General features: G+C 47.7%; 1 protein-coding gene across 1 annotated transcript; it reads left to right on the top strand.

The window, feature by feature from the left end:
- The first annotated feature begins 61 nt into the window (after positions 1 to 61).
- Positions 62 to 22200, top strand: LOC142303523 (mitochondrial inner membrane protease ATP23 homolog). The gene is made up of 6 exons (XM_075344956.1): positions 62 to 275; positions 447 to 492; positions 9556 to 9637; positions 11724 to 11861; positions 13219 to 13302; positions 21760 to 22200. The coding sequence occupies exons 1-6, from the start codon at positions 155 to 157 to the stop codon at positions 21961 to 21963; spliced, it is 675 nt and encodes a 224-aa protein (XP_075201071.1). The 5' UTR covers positions 62 to 154; the 3' UTR covers positions 21964 to 22200.
- Positions 22201 to 24329: the final 2129 nt, after the last annotated feature.

The raw sequence follows: 24329 nt of genomic DNA, 5'->3' as shown, positions 1-24329 counted from the left end.
TTTAGGGCTTTAGTTTGCCCTAAATAAAAATGGCGGAAAGTGTTCAGTGTTATTAGGAACGCCACGGTGTCACGTGCACACTGGCGAAGATGGCAGCTTCCTGTGCGGGTTCAGGGGGGTTTGTAAGAGAGTTGTAAAGGTGACAGGGGGATAGATGGGTGAACATGGCCGCCCTGTGTCCGCAGACAGGTACAGCTGGGGGAACAGGGGCGAACCGCCCCAACCTGAACCCCACCAGAAATGCCACAGGATGCTGCAGAGGACCATGGACACGAGTAGGTGGCACCTGTGTGCTTATGAGTATGCCAATACAATATATAGAAACCCTTTACTAATATGTATAAATGACTTTGCAAGAGAAAAAGCTTTGCATATATCAATACAGTATGTGTGTGTATAATATAATTTTAGTCTAATAATGCCAACTCCTGTCACTCTGCCCTCAGGTCCATATGCCAGGCTCCTTTTACATGCCATGAAGAGGTCCGGCTGGTAAGTGTACCCTATGGATCACTATGGTTCCTCCACTTTCCTATATAGACTGTAGTTGTCAGTGTCACTAAAGTGAGTGAAGGAATGCTTGCGCTGTATGTACTCGCCAGCGGTGGGGAATGAGTAGACCTTTGCTTGCTGTATGTGCTCGCCAGCGGTGGGGAATGAGTGGACCTTGGCTTGCTGTATGTACTCGCCAGCGGTGGGGAATGAGTGGACCTTGGCTTGCTGTATGTACTCGCCAGCGGTGGGGAATGAGTGGACCTTGGCTTGCTGTATGTACTCGCCAGCGGTGGGGAATGAGTAGACCTTTGCTCGCTGTATGTACTCGCCAGCGGTGGGGAATGAGTGGACCTTTGCTTGCTGTATGTACTCGCCAGCGGTGGGGAATGAGTAGACCTTTGCTTGCTGTATGTACTCCCCAGCGGTGGGGAATGAGTGGACCTTTGCTTGCTGTATGTACTCCCCAGCGGTGGGGAATGAGTGGACCTTGGCTTGCTGTATGTGCTCGCCAGCGGTGGGGAATGAGTGGACCTTGGCTTGCTGTATGTGCTCGCCAGCGGTGGGGAATGAGTGGACCTTGGCTTGCTGTATGTACTCGCCAGCGGTGGGGAATGAGTGGACCTTTGCTTGCTGTATGTGCTCGCCAGCGGTGGGGAATGAGTAGACCTTTGCTCGCTGTATGTACTCGCCAGCGGTGGGGAATGAGTAGACCTTGGCTTGCTGTATGTACTCGCCAGCGGTGGGGAATGAGTAGACCTTGGCTTGCTGTATGTACTCGCCAGCGGTGGGGAATGAGTGGACCTTGGCTTGCTGTATGTACTTGCCAGCGGTGGGGAATGAGTAGACCTTTGCTTGCTGTATGTACTCGCCAGCGGTGGGGAATGAGTGGACCTTTGCTTGCTCTATGTACTCGCCAGCGGTGGGCATTCTTTCAGAGGGTACACTGGGTCCATCTCATTGAATGCTTTCTAAGGAAATTTATGTGTACAGTCTTCTTCTGGTGTCAGTTTAGGCAAAAAGAATCTTTCCCTACCTCATGTATTCCTTTATAAACTGTTGAAGTCTTATAACAGCAGAGTTGGCACAAAAGGAAGTGTCATGCACCCAACGGTTCTGTGGTATGACTGTGAGGGTTCACTCAGAGATGGCAATACATACAGAAGCCTTTTCTCCTGGCTCAACACATCCTGAAATGAGTCCTTAAAGGGAATCTGTTAGCAGGGTCGGCGTCAGCACGCGGCATACGCGGGCAAATGCCAGGGCCCTGGAGAGCCGGGGGCCCACTCGGCCTCGTCAGTTCTGGTGCCCCTTGGCCGGTGCCCCCACGCCTTAGTTCTGCTGCCCCTGGGCCGAGTTCCAGGGACCGCAGTCCTCGGCAGGAATCTGTAGCGCCGTCCCTTTTAAGGCGCGCAGACTTCCTGGTTTGAACTTCATCTGTGGGCGGAGCTACCAACCGGCCTGCTCAGTCCCACAGATGAAGGAGTTGCAGTGCCAGCCAGCGACCCCCCCCCCCCCCCCCCAGCACAGCTCTTCTCTCCGGCGCTGTGTGTGGGCCCCCTCCCCACCGTGACCTGAGCGGTATGTGCCCTTCCCGCCCCCCGATTTATGGGCCCTGGTGAGCTGTATGGGCTTCTCCCCCCTTAGGTGTATGCCCTGAATACACCCCCCCCCCTCCTCCTCCCGGTGCTGTATGTGCTGGCCCCTGGAGCTGTATGTGGGCCCCCCAGAGCCACGTGTGTGTCTGTATGTATGCAGCAGAGCTATGTATGTCTGTATGTAGCAGAGCTATATGTATGTATATAGCAAATTCATGTATGTACAGTGCCTACAAGTAGTATTCAACCCCCTGCAGATTTAGCAGGTTTACAAATTCGGAATTAACTTGGCATTGTGACATTTGGACTGTAGATCAGCCTGGAAGTGTGAAATGCACTGCAGCAAAAAAGAATGTTATTTCTTTTCTTTTTTTTTTTTTTTTTTTTTTAATTGTGAAAAGTTTATTCAGAGGGTCATTTATTATTCAACCCCTCAAACCACCAGAATTATGTTTGGTTCCCCTAAAGTATTAAGAAGTATTTCAGGCACAAAGAACAATGAGCTTCACATGTTTGGATTAATTATCTCTTTTTCCAGCCTTTTCTGACTAATTAAGACCCTCCACAAACTTGTGAACAGCACTCATACATGGTCAACATGGGAAAGACAGGAGCATTCCAAGGCCATCAGAGACAAGATCGTGGAGGGTAACAAGGCTGGCAAGGGGTACAAAACCTTTTCCAAGGAGTTGGGCCCACCTGTCTCCACTGTTGGGAGCATCATCAGGACGTGGAAGGCTTATGGAACTACTGTTAGCCTTCCACGGCCTGGACAGCCTTTGAAAGTTTCCACCCGTGCCGAGGCCAGGCTTGTCCGAAGAGTCAAGGCTAACCCAAGGACAACAAGGAAGGAGCTCCGGGAAGATCTCATGGCAGTGGGGACATTGGTTTCAGTCAATACCATAAGTAACGTACTCCACCGCAATGGTCTCCGTTCCAGACGACCCCGTAAGGTACCTTTACTTTCAAAGCGTCATGTCAAGGCTCGTCTACAGTTTGCTCATGATCACTTGGAGGACTCTGAGACAGACTGGTTCAAGGTTCTCTGGTCTGATGAGACCAAGATCGAGATCTTTGGTGCCAACCACACACGTGACGTTTGGAGACTGGATGGCACTGCATACGACCCCAAGAATACCATCCCTACAGTCAAGCATGGTGGTGGCAGCATCATGCTGTGGGGCTGTTTCTCAGCCAAGGGGCCTGGTCATCTGGTCCGCATCCATGGGAAGATGGATAGCACGGCCTACCTGGAGATTTTGGCCAAGAACCTCCGCTCCTCCATCAAGGATCTTAAGATGGGTTGTCATTTCATCTTCCAACAAAACGACCCAAAGCAGACAGCCAAGAAAACCAAGGCCTGGTTCAAGAGGGAAAAAATCAAGGTGTTGCAATGGCCTAGTCAGTCTCCTGACCTTAACCCAATTGAAAACTTGTGGAAGGAGCTCAAGATTAAAGTCCACATGAGACACCCAAAGAACCTAGATAACTCGGAGAAGATCTGCATGGAGGAGTGGGCCAAGATAACTCCAGAGACCTGTGCCGGCCTGATCAGGTCTTATAAAAGACGATTATTAGCTGTAATTGCAAACAAGGGTTATTCCACTAAATATTAAACCTAGGGGTTGAATAATAATTGACCCACACTTTTGTTGAAAATTTATTAAAATTTAACTGAGCAACATAACTTGTTGGTTTGTAAGATTTATGCATCTCTTAATAAATCCTGCTCTTGTTTGAAGTTTGCAGGCTCTAACTTATTTGCATCTTATCAAACCTGCTAAATCTGCAGGGGGTTGAAGACTACTTGTAGGCACTGTATGTAGCAGAGCTATGTGTGGTATGTATGTCTGTAGCAGAGCTATGTCTGTAGCAGAGCTATGTCTGTAGCAGAGCTATGTCTGTAGCAGAGCTATGTCTGTAGCAGAGCTATGTCTGTAGCAGAGCTATGTCTGTAGCAGAGCTATGGCGTGTATGTATGTAGCAGAGCTATGGCGTGTGTGTGTCTGTATGCATGTATGATGTGTATCTATGTATGTCAGTGTATATGACTGTATAGATATGTCAGTTCTATACGTATTTTTGAGTTTGTCTTTAAATATGTATATGTATGTGTGTGTCTGCGTGTGGATGGGGCCCACCGGGACTCTTCCGCCCAGGGCCCACAAAAACCTGGAGCCGGCCCTGTCTGTTAGCATGATCAACCTTCCTAAATTGTCTATATGAGCATGTTGGTTATAAAAAGTTGAATAAAATGATACCTTGATATCTGCGATCTGATGTCTTAAAATCCTCATTTTTCTTATACGTAGAGCTGTTCCAGACTGTGGGCTTTACACTGATCTGCAGGAGAATCTGCCTCCAGGGCTTATAACAAATAGGAGGCATTACCCATGTGATATATGTGATGGCCACTCTCTGACCTCACCCCAGAGCTGTGCGTGATAACTGACACACCTGCAGGTTCCTCCCAGCCTCCATCTCACAGACAGACATTATTACAATATGGTTGCAAAAAAGAAGAGCTGTGAGAACTGCAGCAAATGTGTTTGTAAGCCTCTGTGCGCACTAGGCGGTTTTTTTTTTCACGCTATGTCTTTGGCTGCGGTTTTGTGCACTGCATTCAATGAGTGAAAAACACAGAAATAATTGACATGCTGCGTTTTTGTAGTCACCACAAAAACGCAGCTACAAAAAAAGCTGTGTGCGGACAGCACTTCTGAAAACCTATAGACATTGCTTGGGAAGCAATGTCACAGCGTTTTCTGCACAAAAACGCGGTAAAAAATGCCGCAAAAAAACGCAGCAAAAAAACGCAGCAAAAACGTCTAGTGCGCACAGGGCCTAAGAAGACAAAGTTCCGTTCTACTGTTTGTGTTAGTTATTTGTCTCACACTGGTACTGCCCGCTTTTATTAAACATAAGCCCTGGAGGCAGATTCTCATGCAGATCAGTGTCCGATCCATAGCCTGCAACAGCTCAATTGCATATAAAAATAACATGAATATCTCTGGAATAAGACATCAAATATCAAGGCATATTTTTATTTAGCTTCCTATGACCTACATGCCAATATGGAAGGCTTAGGATTAGAGTTGATCAAACGCTCAAAAATCCGGGACCGGCAGATCACTGTCAGACTTTAAAAAGAGTCCAATCCGCTCCGGAATCCGGTGCCCATATAAGTTAATGGGGACAGGAATCCGGAGATTAAAAACGTTTTGGAAGGGATAGGGGAGTAGGTGCGAGCATGGTGTACTCACCAAGGCGCTGTCATGGCGGCACACTCCTTCCGGGGCACACTTTTACCTTCCGGATTCGACCACTCAATATTCATTGTTTTGCCCACCCACCGGCGTGTGTAACTGGTTGCAGCTAGACACGCCCCCACGCTGAGTGTCAGCTGACTGCAACCAATCACAGGCTCCAGGATGGTCGGTGGTCTGGGAAAAAGCAGTGTCTGCCGATCAGTATGGTGGTAAAAAATAAACACTCGGCAGAACAGATATAGCCCGCAGCTGCAGCCCCAGCTGTCGGGCTGTATCTGTGCTGTGTATCCAGTCACACGTGCGAGGCTTTGCCAGGTGCTGCCATGGCAGACTCGCGTAAGTCCCTCACATGTTTGATTCCAGTGAAACCGCATGCGGCTTTTTTTTTTTTTTTTTTTTTTTTTTTTTTTTTTTTTTTAGAAAAAAAAAAAAAAGACGTGCGGTTCCCCCTAATTTTCATCCCCAGCCATCTATTAGATGTGACAATCCCGGTGCATTACCGGCTCCTTCCAGTGGCCTGATATGGTGCCAATCGGATTAATAGCGGCGCACAGCTGCTACTAAACCCTCGGTTTGTGATGGCACAGGCGTCTATCAGATACCTGTATCACAAACCTGTAAGTGAATGTAAATAAACACAGACACAGAAAAAAATCCTTTATTTGAAATAAAGTACAAAACACACCCTGCTTCACCACTTTATTAACCCCCAACACCGTGCAGCTTCAGCGTAATCCACAGGAGGTCCCACAACGACACATCCAGCTCTGCTACATCTCAGAGCGAGCAGCCATAGAGAAGATTGCCCGCTCTGAGTGTAGCCTATTACTGAGCCACGATAAGCAATGACTGCAGCAGAGACTGTTACAGGCTGGGTCGCGTCAGCCAGGAACCAATCACAGATGAGAGAACGGCCGGTGTGCGGGGAAAACACGGAAAGCTGTGTGTATGCAATGGACAGTACAGGAAGTGAAAGCGCGACCCGGAAGCAGTGTGCCGTAATGACAGAGTCTCGGTAAGTATGAAACTCTCATTTATTTCTTGTTTTGTTTTATTTCTATTAATTGCCGAATCTGGATCGGGCACCCGGAATCCTGGGTCCGGTGCCCAGATGGCGCTGAAACCGCGCGGATCCAGACTTTTACAGTCCGGATTTGCTCAGCCCTACTTGGGAGGGTTGTTCCTACTGACAGATTCCCTTTTACACTACTTGAACAACCCCTTCTCAATCTGCCACATTAAAATAAAATCATTTATACTCCCCTCCAGTGTTGGCGATTTTTCCAGCAGTGTTGGTACTCCCTCTCCTGGGGCCCACTTGTTACATCATGCGAGCCTCACGCCTTATCAGTGCTGGCTTCACTCTTCCCAAGCAAGCGCTGATTGGGGTTGCGTGATGTAATAATGGGATGTGAGCCCCTGGAACAACGTTTCCACTGGAGGTGAGTATAAGTGTTATTATTTAATGAGGCAAATGGGCAGATGGAGAAGAGCTTGTTTGATGTAGTGAACAACCCCTTTAACTGGATTTGTGAATGGATGATGGTGGAAGCAACGACTGAGAAGGAACGGAAATTGGCGTGCCCAGCAGAAGACTTAAGGGGGCTTTACACGCTACGATATCGTTAATGTTTTATCGTCGGGGTCACGTTGTTAGTGACGCACAGCCGGCGTCATTAACGATATCGCAGCGTGTGACACTTACCAGCGACCTTAAGCGACCTCAAAAATGGTGAAAATCGTTCACCATGGAGAGGTCGTCCCAAAACCAAAAAATCGGTAATGGTTGATTATAGATGTTGTTCCTGCGGCAGCACATATCGCTGTGTGTGACACCGCAGGAGCGAGGAACGTCTCCTTACCTGCCGCCGGCCGCAATGCGGAAGAAGGAGGTGGGCGGGCTGTTACGTCCCGCTCATCTCCACCCCTCCGCTTTGATTGGCCGGCCGCTTGGTGACGTCGCTGTGATGCCGAACGTCCCTCCCCCTTAAGGGAGGGATTGTTCAGCAGTCACAGCGACGACGACGACCAGGTAAGTGCGTGTGATGCTGCTGTAGCGATAATGTACGCTGCGGCAGTGATCACACGAAATCGCATGCACGATGGAGGCGGGTGCTTTTGCGTATGATATCGCTAGCAATATCGTAGCGTGTAAAGCCTGCTTTAGCCCTTCATAAATGATATCTGCAACTTTTTGGTCAATGTTATCTGTATCTGGGAGAGGTCGCCATGGAGGACTAGAATGCTGGCAAAGACCAAATGCATTAAAAGTTGCATGTAAAGTATCTATCTATTCACTTCTTACATTAATTTAGATAGATTGGAAGCATCTAAGTCTTGTCGTACTTCAGTGCCATAGTTGTACAAATTATCTGTGTAATGGTGGGCTTGTCAGTAGCATACTATGTTACTCGCCCTAATTAGCACAGGACTTAATTTATTGCATCAATAATGGCAGGTCCCCATGAAAATTCACACATCGGCATTTGTATATTCATTAGTGACGAAAATGTTAGTGGCAGCAGTGCTATAGATTAGAAAAAAAGGCAGTGTGAAGTGTTGACTTGTTAAAGGAGTTCAGCAAGAATGACATAAAATGGAGTTCCTGGCATACAAACTGCAGCACATCTTATTCATGTGACAATACGGACTGAAGACCTAGACCTCCCAAGACCTGTGTGTCAATGACTAGAGCTGTATCACACATACTGCAGGCAGTGCACGCGCACTGCTACAATATGTGAAGCACAGGGAACCTGACTTTCCCGTATGAGCTGCGGGCATCACCAGTGAGCCCTTATACAACATGCTAGAATACTGTATATAATTGCCCAGACCGCTCTGTGTAACGTAAAAAACACCTTTATAGTACTCATCTGGGGGCGGTCCAGTCCGATATGTGTTGCCACTCTCTTGTGCGATTGCCGTCCTCCTGCCCAGCCCCATGTGCATGACTTGTCCTGCATCATTCACAAAGAGTCCTCCATTGCGCTCCTATGCATGCACACAGCAAATACTGTAATGTGCAGGCGTGGGGAAAGGTAAAGTCTGCATAGTGCCTGCGCACTTCAATACTTTGAGCTGCCCTCAGCCGGGCAGATCAGTGTGCATGCGCAGGAGCGCAATGGCGGCCTCTGTATGAATGACGTCATTAGGATGGGCTGCCATTTTAATTATATCAGGGTGCCATTTCATCTCATTCTTGGAGAATTACCGTACTTTATGGTACACTTGTGGCCCCTTCATTGGGATTGAAAGCAAGCATTTAGTTGACAGCAATAGAGGGAGACCTGGGTGATCGCATGTGCTTGATCAGGATTGTATTATTTGCGACAGCTGGCGATCTTGGCGACAAGCTAACTTTGTTGGCCATATTAACACACTTCAAGTGTTCTCTGCCTTTTTGAGTGGTTGGGACATAGCAATAAAGTATTGATATCAATGTATTCAAGTCCCGCAGAAATCCCTTTATATAAAGGGAATCTGTCAGCAGGTTTTTGCTACCTCATCTGAGAGCAGCATGATGTAATCAAAGAGGACCTGAGTTCAACAATGTATCATTTAGATTACTATGTGCAGCCTTTTTTGGCACAGTGAAAGATTTTAGATTTTGTATGTAGCATTGCTGAGGGCTATCCTCGCCCACACCAGGCTCTGTGTACATTTCCATAAACAGAATATAATCTAAAAACCTATAATATTTATTCATTTATATAGCGCTATTAATTCCATAGCGCCTTACATACATTGTGAGCCCCGATGGGGACAGTATTGCCAATCTAAAATCCCTATCAGTATGTTTTTCGAGTGGGGGAGGAAATCGGAGGAAACCCACGCAAACACGGGGAGAACATACAAACTCCTTGCAGATGTTGTCCTTAGTGGGACTAGAACCCAGGACCCCAGCGCTGCAAAACTGCAGTGCTAACCACTGAGCCACCGTGCCACCCAATACAGAAGCCGCTAATCCCAGAAGGGGCGGAGTTGGACTACAACTCACACCCCTCTGAGACCCACTAATGATAAAGATAACAAGCTTATACAATACTAACATTGCAGGTAAACAAAAAAAGACTGAGATGAGACACACATGGCTGAATTTTCTGTTTTAACTCTTGCGGCATGCTGTGTTTAGATTACATTGCAGAGTCCCTTTAAGTGTAAGCAATTTTTTTTTTTTTTTTTCCTTTTTTCAGCACGGTTTCCCGAGACCGACATTTTTCCTGTGAGGATTGTAATGGATCAGTAAGTGGAGGCTTTGATGCAGAAACATCTGAAGTAAGTGAACATCTTAAAAATGAAGTTTATTGTAAGGCTAAAGGCCGCTTTACATGCTGCGATATCGTGACCGATATCGCTAGCGTGCGTACCCGCCCCCATCGATTGTGCGACACGGGCAAATCGCTGCCCGTGGCGCACATCGCTCAGACCCGTCACACTACTTACTTGCCTAGCAACGTCGCTGTGACCGGCGACCTGCCTCCTTTCTAAGGGGGCGGTTCGTTGGGCGTCACAGCGACGTCACTAAGTGGCCGCCCAATAGAAGCAGAGGGGCAGAGATGAGCGGGACGTAACATCCCGCCCACCTCCTTCCTTCCGCATTGCCGGTGGCCGCAGATAAGGTGAAGTTCCTAGTTCCTGCGGTGTCACACGTAGCGATGTGTGCTGCCGCAGGAACGACAAACCACATCGTACACGCAGCAGCTACGATAATTGGGAATAGGGTGGCATGTCACCGATTTTTAGCGATTTTGAACGTTTTTGCGATTATTCAAAATCGCTCATAGATGTCACACGCAACGACATCGCTAAAGCGGCCGGATGTGCGTCACAAATTCCGTGACCCCCAACGAGATTGCTTGAGCGATGTCGTAGCGTGTAAAGCGGCCTTAAGGCTACACCGTGACTTTGGCAGTGACACCTGTTGTGTGAACAAGATTCGCTCAGTGCTGTCGCTATATTGCAGTTTGCAGCAAGCAAGTCACAAACAATTAGACAAGGTTGGAATTTGACTTGTTTACCGCAGTACCCTAAGGCTATGTGCGCACTTTGCTTTTTACCTGCTTTTTTGCTGCTTTTTCAACTGCAGCGTTTAATGCCAAAATGGTTGTGTTCTGCTTTTCAAGCAAAGTCTATGGGAATTTGGCTTTCTTGTCTGCACTATGCAGTTCAAACTGCAGCCTTTTTGTTGCAGAACTTCGATCAAAAACTCAGCTTTGCAGGGCAAAACCCAAATGGCAAAAACAAAAACAGGACAATTGTTTTTGGCATTTGGGTTTTGCACTGCAAAGCTGAGTTTTTGACCAAAGTTCTGCAACAAAAAGGCTGCAGTTTGAACTGCATAGTGCGGACAAGAAAGCCAAATTCCCATAGACTTTGCTTGAAAAGCAGAACACAACCATTTTGGCATTAAATGCTGCAGTTGAAAAAGCAGGTAAAAAGCAAAGTGCGCACATAGCCTCAGGGTTGCAATATAACCCCATGTAGCAAGCAACACCAAGCGACCATTGGTTATAGAACAGATGTTGCAGTCAAAGTCAGTGTTGCGTCAACCTTAAGGTATTTTAGATTCTGCAAGGATAAAAGTGTTGTCTAGGGTCCCTTAGTTGTCTACATAAGATTGGTGGGGGTGGGGAGGTCCTACACCGAGTGGGGGTGCTCGGTGTAGGACCGAGCACCCCCACTGATCAGCAGCCGAATGTCAGCATTGTGTTTAGTGGCACACAGCATCTTCGTACAATGCTTTACTGGGTGCTGCCAAGTACTGCACTTCCTCCCATTCTCTCCAGATTCTGCCAGAGCATATGTCATGCCAAATAATTGACGCAGAGCATAAATTGGTATACATACAACATGTAGTAAGACGTTCACACCGTGGCCATTTAACAGAATATCTTAGATAGAAATAAATTGAGCATATACCCTGCAGTAAGGAAATAGTATTAGTTAATGATGAGCGAGTGTGCTCACTACTGCTCGATACTCAGTGTTCGGGTACTCACGGAGCTCAACCGAGTATCGCGGGTGCTTGGATGTTTCACCCATGAAACAACAACCACAACGAACAGGCTCACTTCACTGCATGATGTGTGCAGGCACTGAGGGCAAGCCGATCACTGTCTCTGAATGGCTCTCACTGGGGTTAAAGCCACCTTTTTCGGATGCAAGTATCATAACAAAAAAAAAAAAAACACACAACCCACGTTTGTAAGGATGCTAGGTGTGGGATCCCTGGCAGTCTATATTATTGATGACCTATCCCATAGATGCCTTATCAGTAGTTTAGTCCTGGACAACCATAAGGGTTTCCTGTAAAACTGGTGAAATACTGTCAGATGTCAGAATAACACTTCCCTCCTTCTAGATTGTGTTATGTCAGAACAACATCCACAATCAGTCACACATGGACCGCGTGGTGACACACGAGCTGATTCACGCATTTGACCACTGCCGTGCACATGTGGATTGGTTTAATAACATTCGCCATTTAGCGTGTTCTGAGGTAAGCAAAATACTTACATTAACATGGCTTTTTACGTTTGCCTGTTGTAAACTGATCTCTAGTAGAAGTGATCCAGTAGCGGATTAAGCTGGCAAAGAAGGGTTATTAGGCTATGTGCCCACAGGAGTTTGTAGCTGCGGATGTATCCGCAGGTACGGCCGCATGTTTCCTGCAGCTGCCCGCCAGCATCCGCAGCTATTTTTAGCTGCAGGATGCCAGCGATATAGCTGCGGTAAACCTGCGGACTTTCATGCGAATTACCTTCGGACGTCCCGGCCTCTATCTCCATAGCGGAGGGCCGGGATTTCCACAGGTAATTCCGCAGGAATAATTCACATGCAGTTGCGTGCGGCTGCGGGACATCCGCACCATGTTCCGCAGCCGCACTTTCCGCAGCGTGGACGCACACTCCCCATGTCCCATAGGATAACATGGGGAGTGTCTGTACATGCTAAAACCTGCGGATTTATCTGGAAAATCCAGAAAAGTCCGCAGCTTTTCCGCAGCAAAATCCGCAGAAATCAGCTCCCGTGGGCACATGCCCTAAGGGTTCTAGAAGATGTGGCTCATCTGTTTGATCGTTTACACAGTAAAAGTGATATCCACCCAAAACAAAGTGCAAAAGTGACAAACAAGATGGCTGGACTTCCTGGGCTACATATAACATATATCTGCCACAGTAAACAGAAAATAGTCTATATATCGGCAACTGCTCTGATTTTATTAGTACAAAGCCAGTTTTATAATCTGGGTGGACTTAGTTTTTTGTGTATTGATCAGTCTTTTATTTGCATGTAACACAATGAAAATTTATCATAAGGAATTGTCCATTTGTGTACACTGCTTTTTGATTAGAGCACAGATAACTTTAAATATCCACTCCTGTGGGTCTTTTTTTATTTCCCCTTCTGTAAGCGATCAGTATGTTCTGTGTATGCAGTAAAATACCAACTGGGGGCTGTCATCTTCTGTTCCATCACTGCACACTGCTTACTGATTTGCTTACAAGGGGCAATATAAAAAAAATAGAGAGAATCTTTGTCTGATTAGTACAAAGGGTCACTGCCCTTCCACTGTCCGGTCAGATCTTATATTGGATGTGAAGAGACACTATTGAGCTCGAGACCCTTTGGGCGTGCAGGGTAGCTAATGCGTACTATGCCACCCACAATGCACCCACCTTCCCTCCACACCTGATTGGGAGGCAGAGTGGAGATGCAGTGACCCTATAAAAGAACACACTGCTCCCAATAGTGAGGTGACCAGTAAAGATGGCGGTTTGACGACCCAATGCTCCTCTTCATTATTCTTGTCATTTACATTGTGGTGTTTTTTTGTTTTTTTTTGTTTGCTATAGATCAGAGCTGCCAATCTCAGCGGAGACTGCTCACTTAGTAATGAAATTAGCCGCTTTAACTTTGGCTTCAAACAACATCATCAGGTATGTCCTGAAATGTGTATATGTGTAGTGTCTGCAAAACATTTTATGGATCCATCCAGATGGCCTTCGGCTATGTGCCCACGTTGCGTTGTGTCCCTGCAGAAATTTCTGCAGCGATTTGAACCGCACATGTGCGCTTCAAATCTCTGCAGAAACAGTGCATAATGGATGCAGTGAAAAGCCGATTTCATGTGCTCTGGATGCAGCCTCTCCCATAGACAGATCGGGACCTGCATCCAAAGCGCACAAAATAAGTGACATGTTGCTTTTTAGAATGCAGCGATTTGGTAGCATGCAAAGCGCTACGTTCTAAAACGCAACGTGCGCATGGATTGTGCACAATCTTCATAGATTGTGCTGGGGACGAAGGACGCATGCAGTTACGCTGCGGTGCAGAACGCAGCGTAACTGCATGAAAATACGCTACGTGGGCACAGAGCCTAATAAGGGATCACCAGAGCTGAACCTGCAACCATGTCATCCTGGAAGATTTTCTGCAGGTTTCTGGGAAATCCTTTCTGAGCTCTATTTTTGGAGTGGTACATGGCTGAGGAAGGGGGGGTTATGCCAAGTGGGTAGGACTTAAAGCCATTGTCCTGTGTTGTAAAAATAAAATAAAAAAAAAAAACCCAATTCCACATCACTCTATAGAGAGTTCTGAGTTTCTAGAGGGGAAGGGGTTCTTGTTCACATCCCTTATCTCTTGGTCATGGAGAGTAGTTACAAAGCGTGTTTCTCGCTTGGTCGGACCTGTCCTACCATGCACTGCACAGACAGCTTACCCTCTTACTCCTTTTATTTCAGACTGTAAGATGTACCTAACTATAGCATTAGACCACTGGAAAAACATCATTCTACATAAATGTTCACTGTCCCTTCAGGTAGTTAAAGTGGCCAAACTCTGAGTCCAGTGGGCTTTGGAGATTTGTGGCAAATTGCCAGATAGTGGGTTTTGACTGGGTTCTCGGACCCCCACTGATCAGTAAGTTTCCATTTCATAAATTCATACATCATAATATTTCCTCAGTAAACTTTTATAACCTTCATTACCACACCAATACTACAATTGTGCAGATAATCATTCACATAAATAACATCTGGGCACAGAAGTAGACCGAGCAAGCACCTTTTATATTGAAAGATATCAAGATTCACCAAGTGTCACGGATCACAGTATTGCTGTCGAGAGTAATATGGTCCGTGAAGTTGGTTTGGCACCAAGGGTGTATTTTATTCTCCCCCGTGTGTATTTTCTATGTTTAACTTGTCTATAAGTACAGTGAAGTTTCTACAGAGATCTCAGGTCGAGCTTTATATTTGATTTTCTTTGTCGCTCCTTATTGGGAGACCCAGACAATTGGGTGTATAGCTATGCCTCCGGAGGCCACACAAAGTATTACACTAAAAGTGTAAAGCCCCTCCCCTTCAGCCTATACACCCCCCGTGCTGCCACGGGCTCATCAGTTTTTATGCTTTGTGCGAAGGAGGTCAGACATGCACGCATAGCTCCACAGCTTAGTCAGCAGCAGCTGCTGACTATGTCGGATGGAAGAAAAGAGGGCCCATAACAGGGCCCCCAGCATGCTCCCTTCTCACCCCACTCTTGTCGGCGGTGTTGTTAAGGTTGAGGTATCCATTGCGGGTACGGAGGCTGGAGCCCACATGCTGCTTTCCTTCCCCATCCCTCAATTAGGGCTCTGGGTGAAGTGGGATCCTTTCGGTCTCCAGGCACAGGAGACCGTGCTCCATCCACAGCTCCTGAGGACCAAGCTGGATAGGAGCCGAGTATCGTTCAGGGACATGGCCCTGCTACTTTGAGGTACTCTGTGTCCCCCATGGGGACCGCGCACAGCAACACTCCAGCATTGCTGGGTGTGCTAGTGCACCGGGGACAGCAGCGCTGACTGCGTTTGTGCCATTACACACTTCAGCGTCGCTGAGTGTGTTCGTGTAGGGGGACTGCCGCGCTGACCGCCGCTGCCATGGTTATCACTGCGGCGCGGCTGGGACTGTTAGTGCGCCGGGGACTTCCGCGCCGACCGCGCTTATACGGCGGCCGCGCTTATAACTCGAGTCCCCGGCTTTTGCGGCCTAGTCTCGTTTTCTTCCCGCCCCCAGCCCTGCCAATCAGGGGAAGGGCGGGACGCTGTACAGGACGGCAGCACTGAGGGCTGGAGCATGCTTTGCATACTCCCCCCCCACCCTCTCACTCTGCACAGTGGGGCACCGGTTCCCGCACTTTTCTGGGTCACGCCCACGGCTCCCTCCTCTCCTCAGGACGCCGGCAGCCATTCCTCTCAGCTCTGCTAACGCTGGAGAGGAGAGACAAGCTCAGGGAGACCCAGGCAGGATTTCTGGTGCCCACACAACCGCTTTGCGCAGGCGGTAAGCAGCACCTGTGGTGCTGGCCCCACTAGTGCAGAAGTGTACTTATAGATTATATGATTATAGTCTATACTTTACACTGTATGGTGCACTGTTGATTTTTGTCTATATACCCTCCTGTATTGCTCAGAGGAGACAACAGCATGTCGTCCACAAATAGCAAGGGTGCCAAAGCACAGACTTACTATGCTGCCTGTGCAGCATGTACGGCTATACTGCCGGCAGGTTCCACTGACCCTCATTGTGTGCAATGCTCGGCCCCTGTGGCACTTTCTCAGCCGGAGCCTCTGCTAAGGGTGGCCCAGGGAGAACCACCTGTTAACACTGTCCAGGTGACAGGGACGGCGTTTGCAGTTTTTACTGAAAGACTTTCTGAGACTATGGCTAAGATATTAGAAGCCTTGCAGTCCAGGCCGGCATCTCAAGCCAGGGGCACTGTGGAATCATTGCCCCCTGGTCCCCCTCAGTTGGAACAGCAATGTCCTCCCGGGGTGTCTCATGGATCCCAGGGTGAGGTCTCTGACACGGACCGCAGCCCCAGACCGATTAAGCGAGCTCGCTATGATATCCCCTCGACATCATCACAATGTTCAGGGTCTCAGCGAGAGGACTCTCTGTATGATGAAGCGGAGGTAGCTGATCAGGATTCTGATCCTGAAGCCGCTCTCAACCTTGATACTCCTGATGGGGACGCCATAGTGAATGATCTTATTGCGTCCATCAATGAAATGTTGGATATTTCTCCCTCAGCTCCTCCAGTGGAGGAGTCAGCTTCTCAGCAGGAGAAATTCCGTTTCAGGTTTCCCAAGCGTACAAAGAGTATGTTTCTGGACCACTCTGACTTCAGAGAGGCAGTCCAGAAACACCGAGCTTGTCCAGATAAGCGTTTTTCCAAGCGCCTTAAGGATACACGTTACCCTTTCCCCCCTGACGTGGTCAAGGGCTGGGCTCAGTGTCCCAAGGTGGATCCTCCAATCTCCAGACTTGCGGCTAGATCCATAGTTGCAGTGGAAGATGGAGCTTCACTCAAGGATGCCACTGACAGACAGATGGAGCTCTGGTTGAAATCCATCTATGAAGCTATCGGCGCGTCTTTTGCTCCAGCATTCGCAGCCGTATGGGCACTCCAAGCTATCTCAGCTGGTCAGGCGCAAATTGACGCACTCACACATACGTCTGCGCCGCAGGTGGCGTCCATAACCTCTCAAACGTCGGCATTTGCGTCCTACGCTATTAATGCTGTCCTGGACTCTGCGAGCCGTACGGCGGTTGCAGCCGACAATTCGGTGGCAATACGCAGGGCCTTGTGGCTGCGGGAATGGAAGGCAGATTCGGCTTCCAAAAAGTGCTTAACTGGATTGCCATTTTCTGGCGACCGTTTGTTTGGTGAGAGATTGGATGAAATCATCAAACAATCCAAGGGAAAGGAAACATCCTTACCCCAGGCCAAACCAAAAACACCCCAACAGAGGAGGGGACAGTCGAGGTTTCGGTCCTTTCGGGGTGCGGGCAGGTCCCAATTCTCCTCGTCCAAAAGGCCGCAGAAGGATCAGAGGAACTCCGACGCATGGCGGTCTAAATCACGCCCTAAAAAGACCGCCGGAGGTGCCGCTACTACGGCGGCTTCCTCATGACTTACGGCCTCCTCACACCGCATCCTCGGTCGGTGGCAGGCTCTCCCGCTTTTGCGACACCTGGCTGCCACAAGTAAAAGACCGTTGGGTGAGAGACATTTTGTCTCACGGTTACAGGATAGAGTTCAGCTCTCGTCCTCCGACTCGATTCTTCAGAACATCTCCGCCTCCCGAGCGAGCCGAGGCTCTTCTGCAGGCGGTGGGCATTCTGAAGGCAGAAGGAGTGGTGGTCCCGGTTCCTTTTCAGCAACAGGGTCACGGTTTCTACTCCAACCTGTTTGTGGTTCCAAAGAAGGACGGGTCCTTCCGTCCTGTTTTGGACCTAAAACTGCTCAACAAACACGTAAGGACCAGGCGGTTCCGGATGGAATCCCTCCGCTCCGTCATCGCCTCAATGTCCCAAGGAGATTTCCTAGCATCGATCGATATCAAGGATGCTTATCTCCACGTACCAATTGCTCCAGAGCATCAGCGCTTCTTGCGCTTCGCCATAGGAGACGAACACCTTCAGTTCGCGGCACTGCCGTTCGGCCTGGCGACAGCCCTAAGGGTTTTCACCAAGGTCATGGCTACAGTAGTTGCGGTCCTCCACTCTCAGGGTCACTCAGTGATACCTTACTTAGACGATCTGCTGGTCAAGGCACCCTCTCAAGAGGCATGCCAACACAGCCTCAACGTTACTCTGGAGATTCTCCAGAGTTTCGGGTGGATCATCAATTTTCCAAAGTCAAATCTGACACCTGTCCAATCGCTGACATATCTTGGCATGGAGTTTCATACTCTTCCAGCGATAGTGAAGCTTCCGCTGGACAAACAGCGTTCACTACAGACAGGGGTGCAATCTCTCCTTCAAGGTCGGTCACACCCCTTGAGGCGCCTCATGCACTTCCTGGGGAAGATGGTGGCAGCAATGGAAGCAGTCCCTTTCGCGCAGTTTCACCTGCGTCCACTTCAATGGGACATCCTACGCAAGTGGGACAGGATGCTGACGTCCCTAGACAGGAACGTCTCCCTCTCTCAGGCAACCAAAGCTTCCCTTCGGTGGTGGCTTCTTCCCACCTCATTATCGAAGGGGAAATCCTTCCTACCCCCATCCTGGGCGGTGGTCACGACGGACGCGAGTCTGTCAGGGTGGGGAGCAGTTTTTCTCCACCACAGGGCTCAGGGTACGTGGACTCAGCAAGAGTCCTCACTTCAGATCAATGTTCTGGAGATCAGGGCAGTGTATCTTGCCCTAAAAGCGTTCCAGCAGTGGCTGGAAGGCAAGCAGATCCGAATTCAGTCGGACAACTCCACAGCGGTGGCTTACATCAACCACCAAGGTGGGACACGCAGTCGACAAGCCTTCCAGGAAGTCCGGCGGATTCTGCTGTGGGTGGAAGCCACAGCATCCACCATATCCGCAGTTCACATCCCGGGCGTAGAAAACTGGGAAGCAGACTTTCTCAGTCGCCAGGGCATGGACGCAGGGGAATGGTCCCTTCACCCGGACGTGTTTCAGGAGATCTGTTGCCGCTGGGGGATGCCGGACGTCGACCTAATGGCGTCACGGCACAACAACAAGGTCCCAACATTCATGGCTCGATCTCAAGATCACAGAGCTCTGGCGGCAGACGCCTTAGTTCAGGATTGGTCGCAGTTTCGGCTTCCTTATGTGTTTCCTCCTCTGGCACTGTTGCCCAGAGTGTTACGCAAGATAAGGGCCGACTGCCGCCGCGTCATCCTCGTCGCTCCAGACTGGCCGAGGAGGTCGTGGTACCCGGATCTGTGGCATCTCACGGTCGGCCAACCGTGGGCACTGCCAGACCGACCAGATTTGCTGTCTCAAGGGCCGTTTTTCCATCTGAATTCTGCGGCCCTCAACCTGACTGTGTGGCCATTGAGTCCTGGATCCTAGCGTCTTCAGGATTATCTCAAGAGGTCATTGCCACTATGAGACAGGCTAGGAAACCAACGTCCGCCAAGATCTACCACAGGACGTGGAAAATATTCCTGTCGTGGTGCTCTGCTCAGGGGTTTTCTCCCTGGCCATTTGCCTTGCCAACTTTTCTGTCCTTTCATCTCAATCAGGACATCTCCTTACCCTCGTTTTGTCCTCATCCAGTTCACCAATGTGAAAAGGATTTGCACTTGTTAGATCTGGTGAGAGCACTCAGACTCTACATTTCTCGTACGGCGCCCCTGCGCCGCTCGGATGCACTCTTTGTCCTTGTCGCTGGCCAGCGTAAAGGGACACAAGCTTCCAAGTCAACCCTGGCTCGGTGGATCAAGGAACCAATTCTCGAAGCTTACCGTTCCTCGGGGCTTCCGGTTCCCTCAGGACTGAAGGCCCATTCTACCAGGGCCGTGGGAGCGTCCTGGGCCTTGCGACACCAGGCTACGGCTCAGCAGGTGTGTCAGGCAGCTACCTGGTCGAGCCTGCACACTTTCACGAAACACTATCAGGTGCATACCTATGCTTCGGCAGATGCCAGCCTAGGTAGGCGAGTCCTTCAGGCGGCAGTTGCCCACCTGTAGGATGGAGCCGTTACGGCTCTATTATGAGGTATTATTTACCCACCCAGGGACTGCTTTTGGACGTCCCAATTGTCTGGGTCTCCCAATAAGGAGCGACAAAGAAGAAGGGAATTTTGTTTACTTACCGTAAATTCCTTTTCTTCTAGCTCCAATTGGGAGACCCAGCACCCGCCCCTGTTTTTGTATACACATGTTGTTCATGTTAAATGGTTTCAGTTCTCCGATATTCCTTCGGATTTTACTTTAAACCAGTTTATAATTTTTTCCTCCTTCGGGCTTTTGCACCAAAACTGATGAGCCCGTGGCAGCACGGGGGGTGTATAGGCTGAAGGGGAGGGGCTTTACACTTTTAGTGTAATACTTTGTGTGGCCTCCGGAGGCATAGCTATACACCCAATTGTCTGGGTCTCCCAATTGGAGCTAGAAGAAAAGGAATTTACGGTAAGTAAACAAAATTCCCTTCTTTATAGTAATATTCATCTAAAATATGCAGTTTAGTTCTGGGGATTAGTTCATAGAAATGATGCCCTCTATTTAGAAAGGTACAAAACTGATGAGACATGGAGGATTGTCATTATGAGGAACGATTAAAAGATTTACAGAGTAAATTTAAGGGGTGACATGATTAATTTGTACAATAAATGACCCAAACAAAAAGTATGATCAAAGTGGTTTCCTGTGAAACCCCCTCACATGACAAGGGGATACGTCCTCCGCCTGGAGACAGGATCAATCTCTAGAGGAGACGAGGCTTCTTTACCATAAGAAATCGTAATCTGCGGAGTAGTCTGCCTCAAGAGCTGGCAACAGCAACAACTGTTGATGGGTTCAAAAAGGTTGCGATGCTCTTTTACAAGAAAATAAATACCGATGATCAATCGACACTTGGGATCAGTAGGTAAATTTTCCCATTCAGGGCAAATTTATTCATGCAGTCCGGTTTTTACATATACCGCTTTCCCTTCATGTATACCCTCCCATCCCTTGGTTGAATGTGATGGACATATGTCTTGTTTTCAACTCTTCTTACTATATAACTATTTTTGCATAGTGTAGTGGAATGATGCTCTGAGCAGTAATGGAATCCAACTGTGGTATTCGTCTGCGTTACCATAGTGGAAGATTTGAGACTGACCTTTTTCATGTCGGAGGCTGTACTGCACAGTCCCTCATTCTTACTGTAAGGGCTCATGTCCACTTGTGACTTTCATGTGCGCGTGTGATCCGATAAATTTGGATTGCACTTGCACCAGTGTTAATCTATGGGACAGTGTCCTCTTGCTTAATTTTCTACGGAACAAATCGTGCAATCGCAGCACGCTTCGTTTTGCACAGAGTCTCGGCTCACGCGTGTATAAAATCGCACTGCATTTGCACATTATGCGACTGCAGTGTGATGTAGGCAGACACAGACAACGGAGGAGATGGGGAGAAAGTGCTCCCTCCATCTTCTCCGTTCCTGTGATCTTGCGATCGCATCACATCAGTCGCATGCATGACTCTCGGCTGACACCGCAGCAGAGGGTCATTAGAATATTGCTTACAATGCTCTGGCATCGGAAGCGGTACACAAGTGGAAAAGAGCCCTAAGACATGGTGCAGTATGCTGTGCTTCTTGGAAGATTGTAACAGGCCCCATCCACCATGTGATGCAGCCATTCACTGCAGAAATACTTTTTTGTTGGTTTCCTGTGGGGTTTTTTTTTCCAACCAGAAAACAAAGACTCCTAACACACATGTGATCATAGCCTTGAATAGAACAATGAAGTGGGCATTCTGTTGTATTTAAGGCACGGTGATCAGAGCAATGCTCAGGAAATGCAAGGAGAAAGACACCAAGTATATTGATTTGACGCCTCATGGCAATGAAACACGTTGTTGGACATCCGTTATAGCCTAACCTTTCCTTATCCCCTACCAGACCTGTGTAAGAGACCGCGCTCTCCGCTCCATATTGGCCGTCAGGCAGATCAGTCGGGAAGCAGCAGAAAAAGCCGTGGATGACGTGTTTGAATCATGTTTTAATGACCATGAACCATTTGGTCGTATTCCTCATTGCTCAAGGGATGCTGACATGGCATACAGAGATTTTAAAAACCAAGGAAGACATTATGCCAACCTTTGAACTACAGAAAATCGCATATAAATCAGGTTAAGATGGCTTTTTCCAGTGATCCAGTAATCATGAATGAGGATTGCGCCCCTCTAGCAGACCCTCTGTGATGGTAATGGAAGGTCCTAGGATATGCCTCAAATTATGTTTGTCTGTTTATTGTATGTCATTTTTAATTTTCTATTTAATTCTGTGATTTATAAAATTCATTTGTTTTGTGAGTAATATAATAAAGTTCATATGACAAAATGTTCTGTTTATTCACTGGAAGCAAAATAAGGTTTCCTGTTCTCTCATCTGCAGCATCACCTTACTCAAACCATTAGGCTATGTGCCCACGTTTCTTCTTTTCTGCACACTAAGTATGTTATAGCAGTTAAAAAGCAGCTGAAAAGATGCACACTTTTTATTGTATGTGCTTGTTTTTCATATACATATTTTTTTATTTTTTTCTGCTTCTTTTTGTGGCGTTTGCTGGGGGTTCAGGCGCTGTATCCCCGCTATCGACGCCAGGTCTCCGGCTGATGTTATAACCGAAACCTGGCTCTCGCTGCCCAGATTGGTGGCTGAATTGCTTCCAGCAGTTTAACCCCCTAGCAATCTGGTCCTTGTAATGTGATCACAGGGACCCAATCGCTGCCATGGTAACCCTGGGTCTTCACCATGATGACCCCGGTTTACTGAGCTATAAAAAGCCTTATACACCATGCCATATACATGGTGTGGGAGGCAAAGTGCTGCGCTATAATCCACGGTAGTGATAAAGCACTGCAGGGGATTATATAAATGCAGAAACAATTGACATGCTGCGTGTGTTTTTTTTTTTTTTTTTGTTTTTTGGGGTTTATTTGCAACAAAATATGCAAGGAAAAAAGAAGCAGCGTGTGCACAGCAAGTCACGATTCCCATAGCCTTTGCTAGGATGCTTTTACCTTGGTTTGATTGATTAAAATAAACAAGGAAAAACGTATTAAGAAAAAAAGACTCCAAATAGCCTTACAGCGCCCTCTGCAGATAATAAATGGTGCTGAGCGAGCATGGGCTCAGGTTCTCGGTACTTATAAAAAGCAGCTGGATATTCGGATGGGCGCAACTCATGTACTTGAGTATAATGGAAGTCAATGGTGACCTTTTAGCATTTTTCTGGAAGATTTCACGCAAAATGCTCAAGTTCCCCATGAACTTTCATTATCCTCAGTACACGACTCACAGCCATCTGAGCATCCAACTGCTCAATAAGAGTACCAAGCACCCGAGCATGGTAGTGCTTGTTCATCACTAATAATAAATGCAGAGAGCATAGCACCCTTAATTTCCTATACAGTAAAGGGGCTGTCTCAGGCGATGCCTTCAGGAGTCCATCTCTACTCTCCTTGCCGGGGTCTAGTGTGCTGCTGATGATTGACAGTTTGTGCGGGCAGCATGATTACTGCTGGCTGGAACTGTTCATTCTTCCTTATGGCAAGCAAAGCATTGGAAGCTGGTCAGATCCAGCATTAAAGCTGTATAGCAAATGGCTAGCGCTGCCTGCCCATGACACCATCCACCTCTGGCCTGTTTTGCATCAATATTTTGTGTTAAATTTTGAGTCCTGTTATGGCACATGCTGTTACATTGAAGTCAAGCTCCCTTTTGTAGGCCGGTCACCCCCTCTGCTTGATTAGCATGCTGATAAAGCCGGTTTCACATTTGCGTCGTTTTGACGGAAACTGAATACAGCACCGTTGCAGTACAGTACATTCATTTACGTGGAAGCGTGACACCATGCGGTTGTGTGCTTCATACACAACCGCATGGTGTCGCGCTTTCCAGGGCTGTGGAGGCGGTAAGCCAAACCTGCGACTCCGACTCCTTAACTTCCCTTGCACAGACTCCGACTCCCACATATATTGCTTATATTTAAGTGAAAAATGTATTGTAGTACAATGTGAACATCAGACATGTAATCATTTTTATGATACAATAATCAAGATATTTAGAACAAAATATAATTATCTGAATATAACTTCAGAATACAAAAAACTGTAATTTGTAAATGTTAGTGTCACACATATATATATATATATATATAGACACTATGTAGTAATAAACTATATATAAGTGGCAAAAAACAGTTTTCAACAAAAATATGCTAAATTACATTTGTGCAGTCCATGAATTTGTTCTAAGAAATAGAATTGCCTCCATCAGATCCTCCTTCGCAGATTACCTCAAATCTGACCTAATAATGTTAAGGCTAGAGAACAACCTCTCTACAGTAACTTGGGTTGGAGGCAAAGCCGTAACCACATGGGCAACATCTCTAACAATTTCCGGGTATAACGGATTGCCTCATGCACAGTCAGGTTTGATGAACGGTTTAATTTTTCTATTTGAGA

The sequence above is a fragment of the Anomaloglossus baeobatrachus genome, chromosome 4 (genome assembly GCF_048569485.1).
Source record: "Anomaloglossus baeobatrachus isolate aAnoBae1 chromosome 4, aAnoBae1.hap1, whole genome shotgun sequence".
Classification (NCBI taxonomy): Eukaryota; Metazoa; Chordata; class Amphibia; order Anura; family Aromobatidae; genus Anomaloglossus; species Anomaloglossus baeobatrachus.
This window is presented reverse-complemented; position numbering and strand designations above follow the sequence as displayed.

Coding starts and splice junctions, on each gene's coding strand:
- LOC142303523 (XM_075344956.1), top strand. CDS start 155: ATGGGTGAACATGGCCGCCCTGTGTCCGCAGACAGGTACAGCTGGGGG. Junction 276..446: donor GCAGAGGACCATGGACACGA/GTAGGTGGCACC, acceptor CTCTGCCCTCAG/GTCCATATGCCAGGCTCCTT. Junction 13,303..21,759: donor GCTTCAAACAACATCATCAG/GTATGTCCTGAA, acceptor ATCCCCTACCAG/ACCTGTGTAAGAGACCGCGC.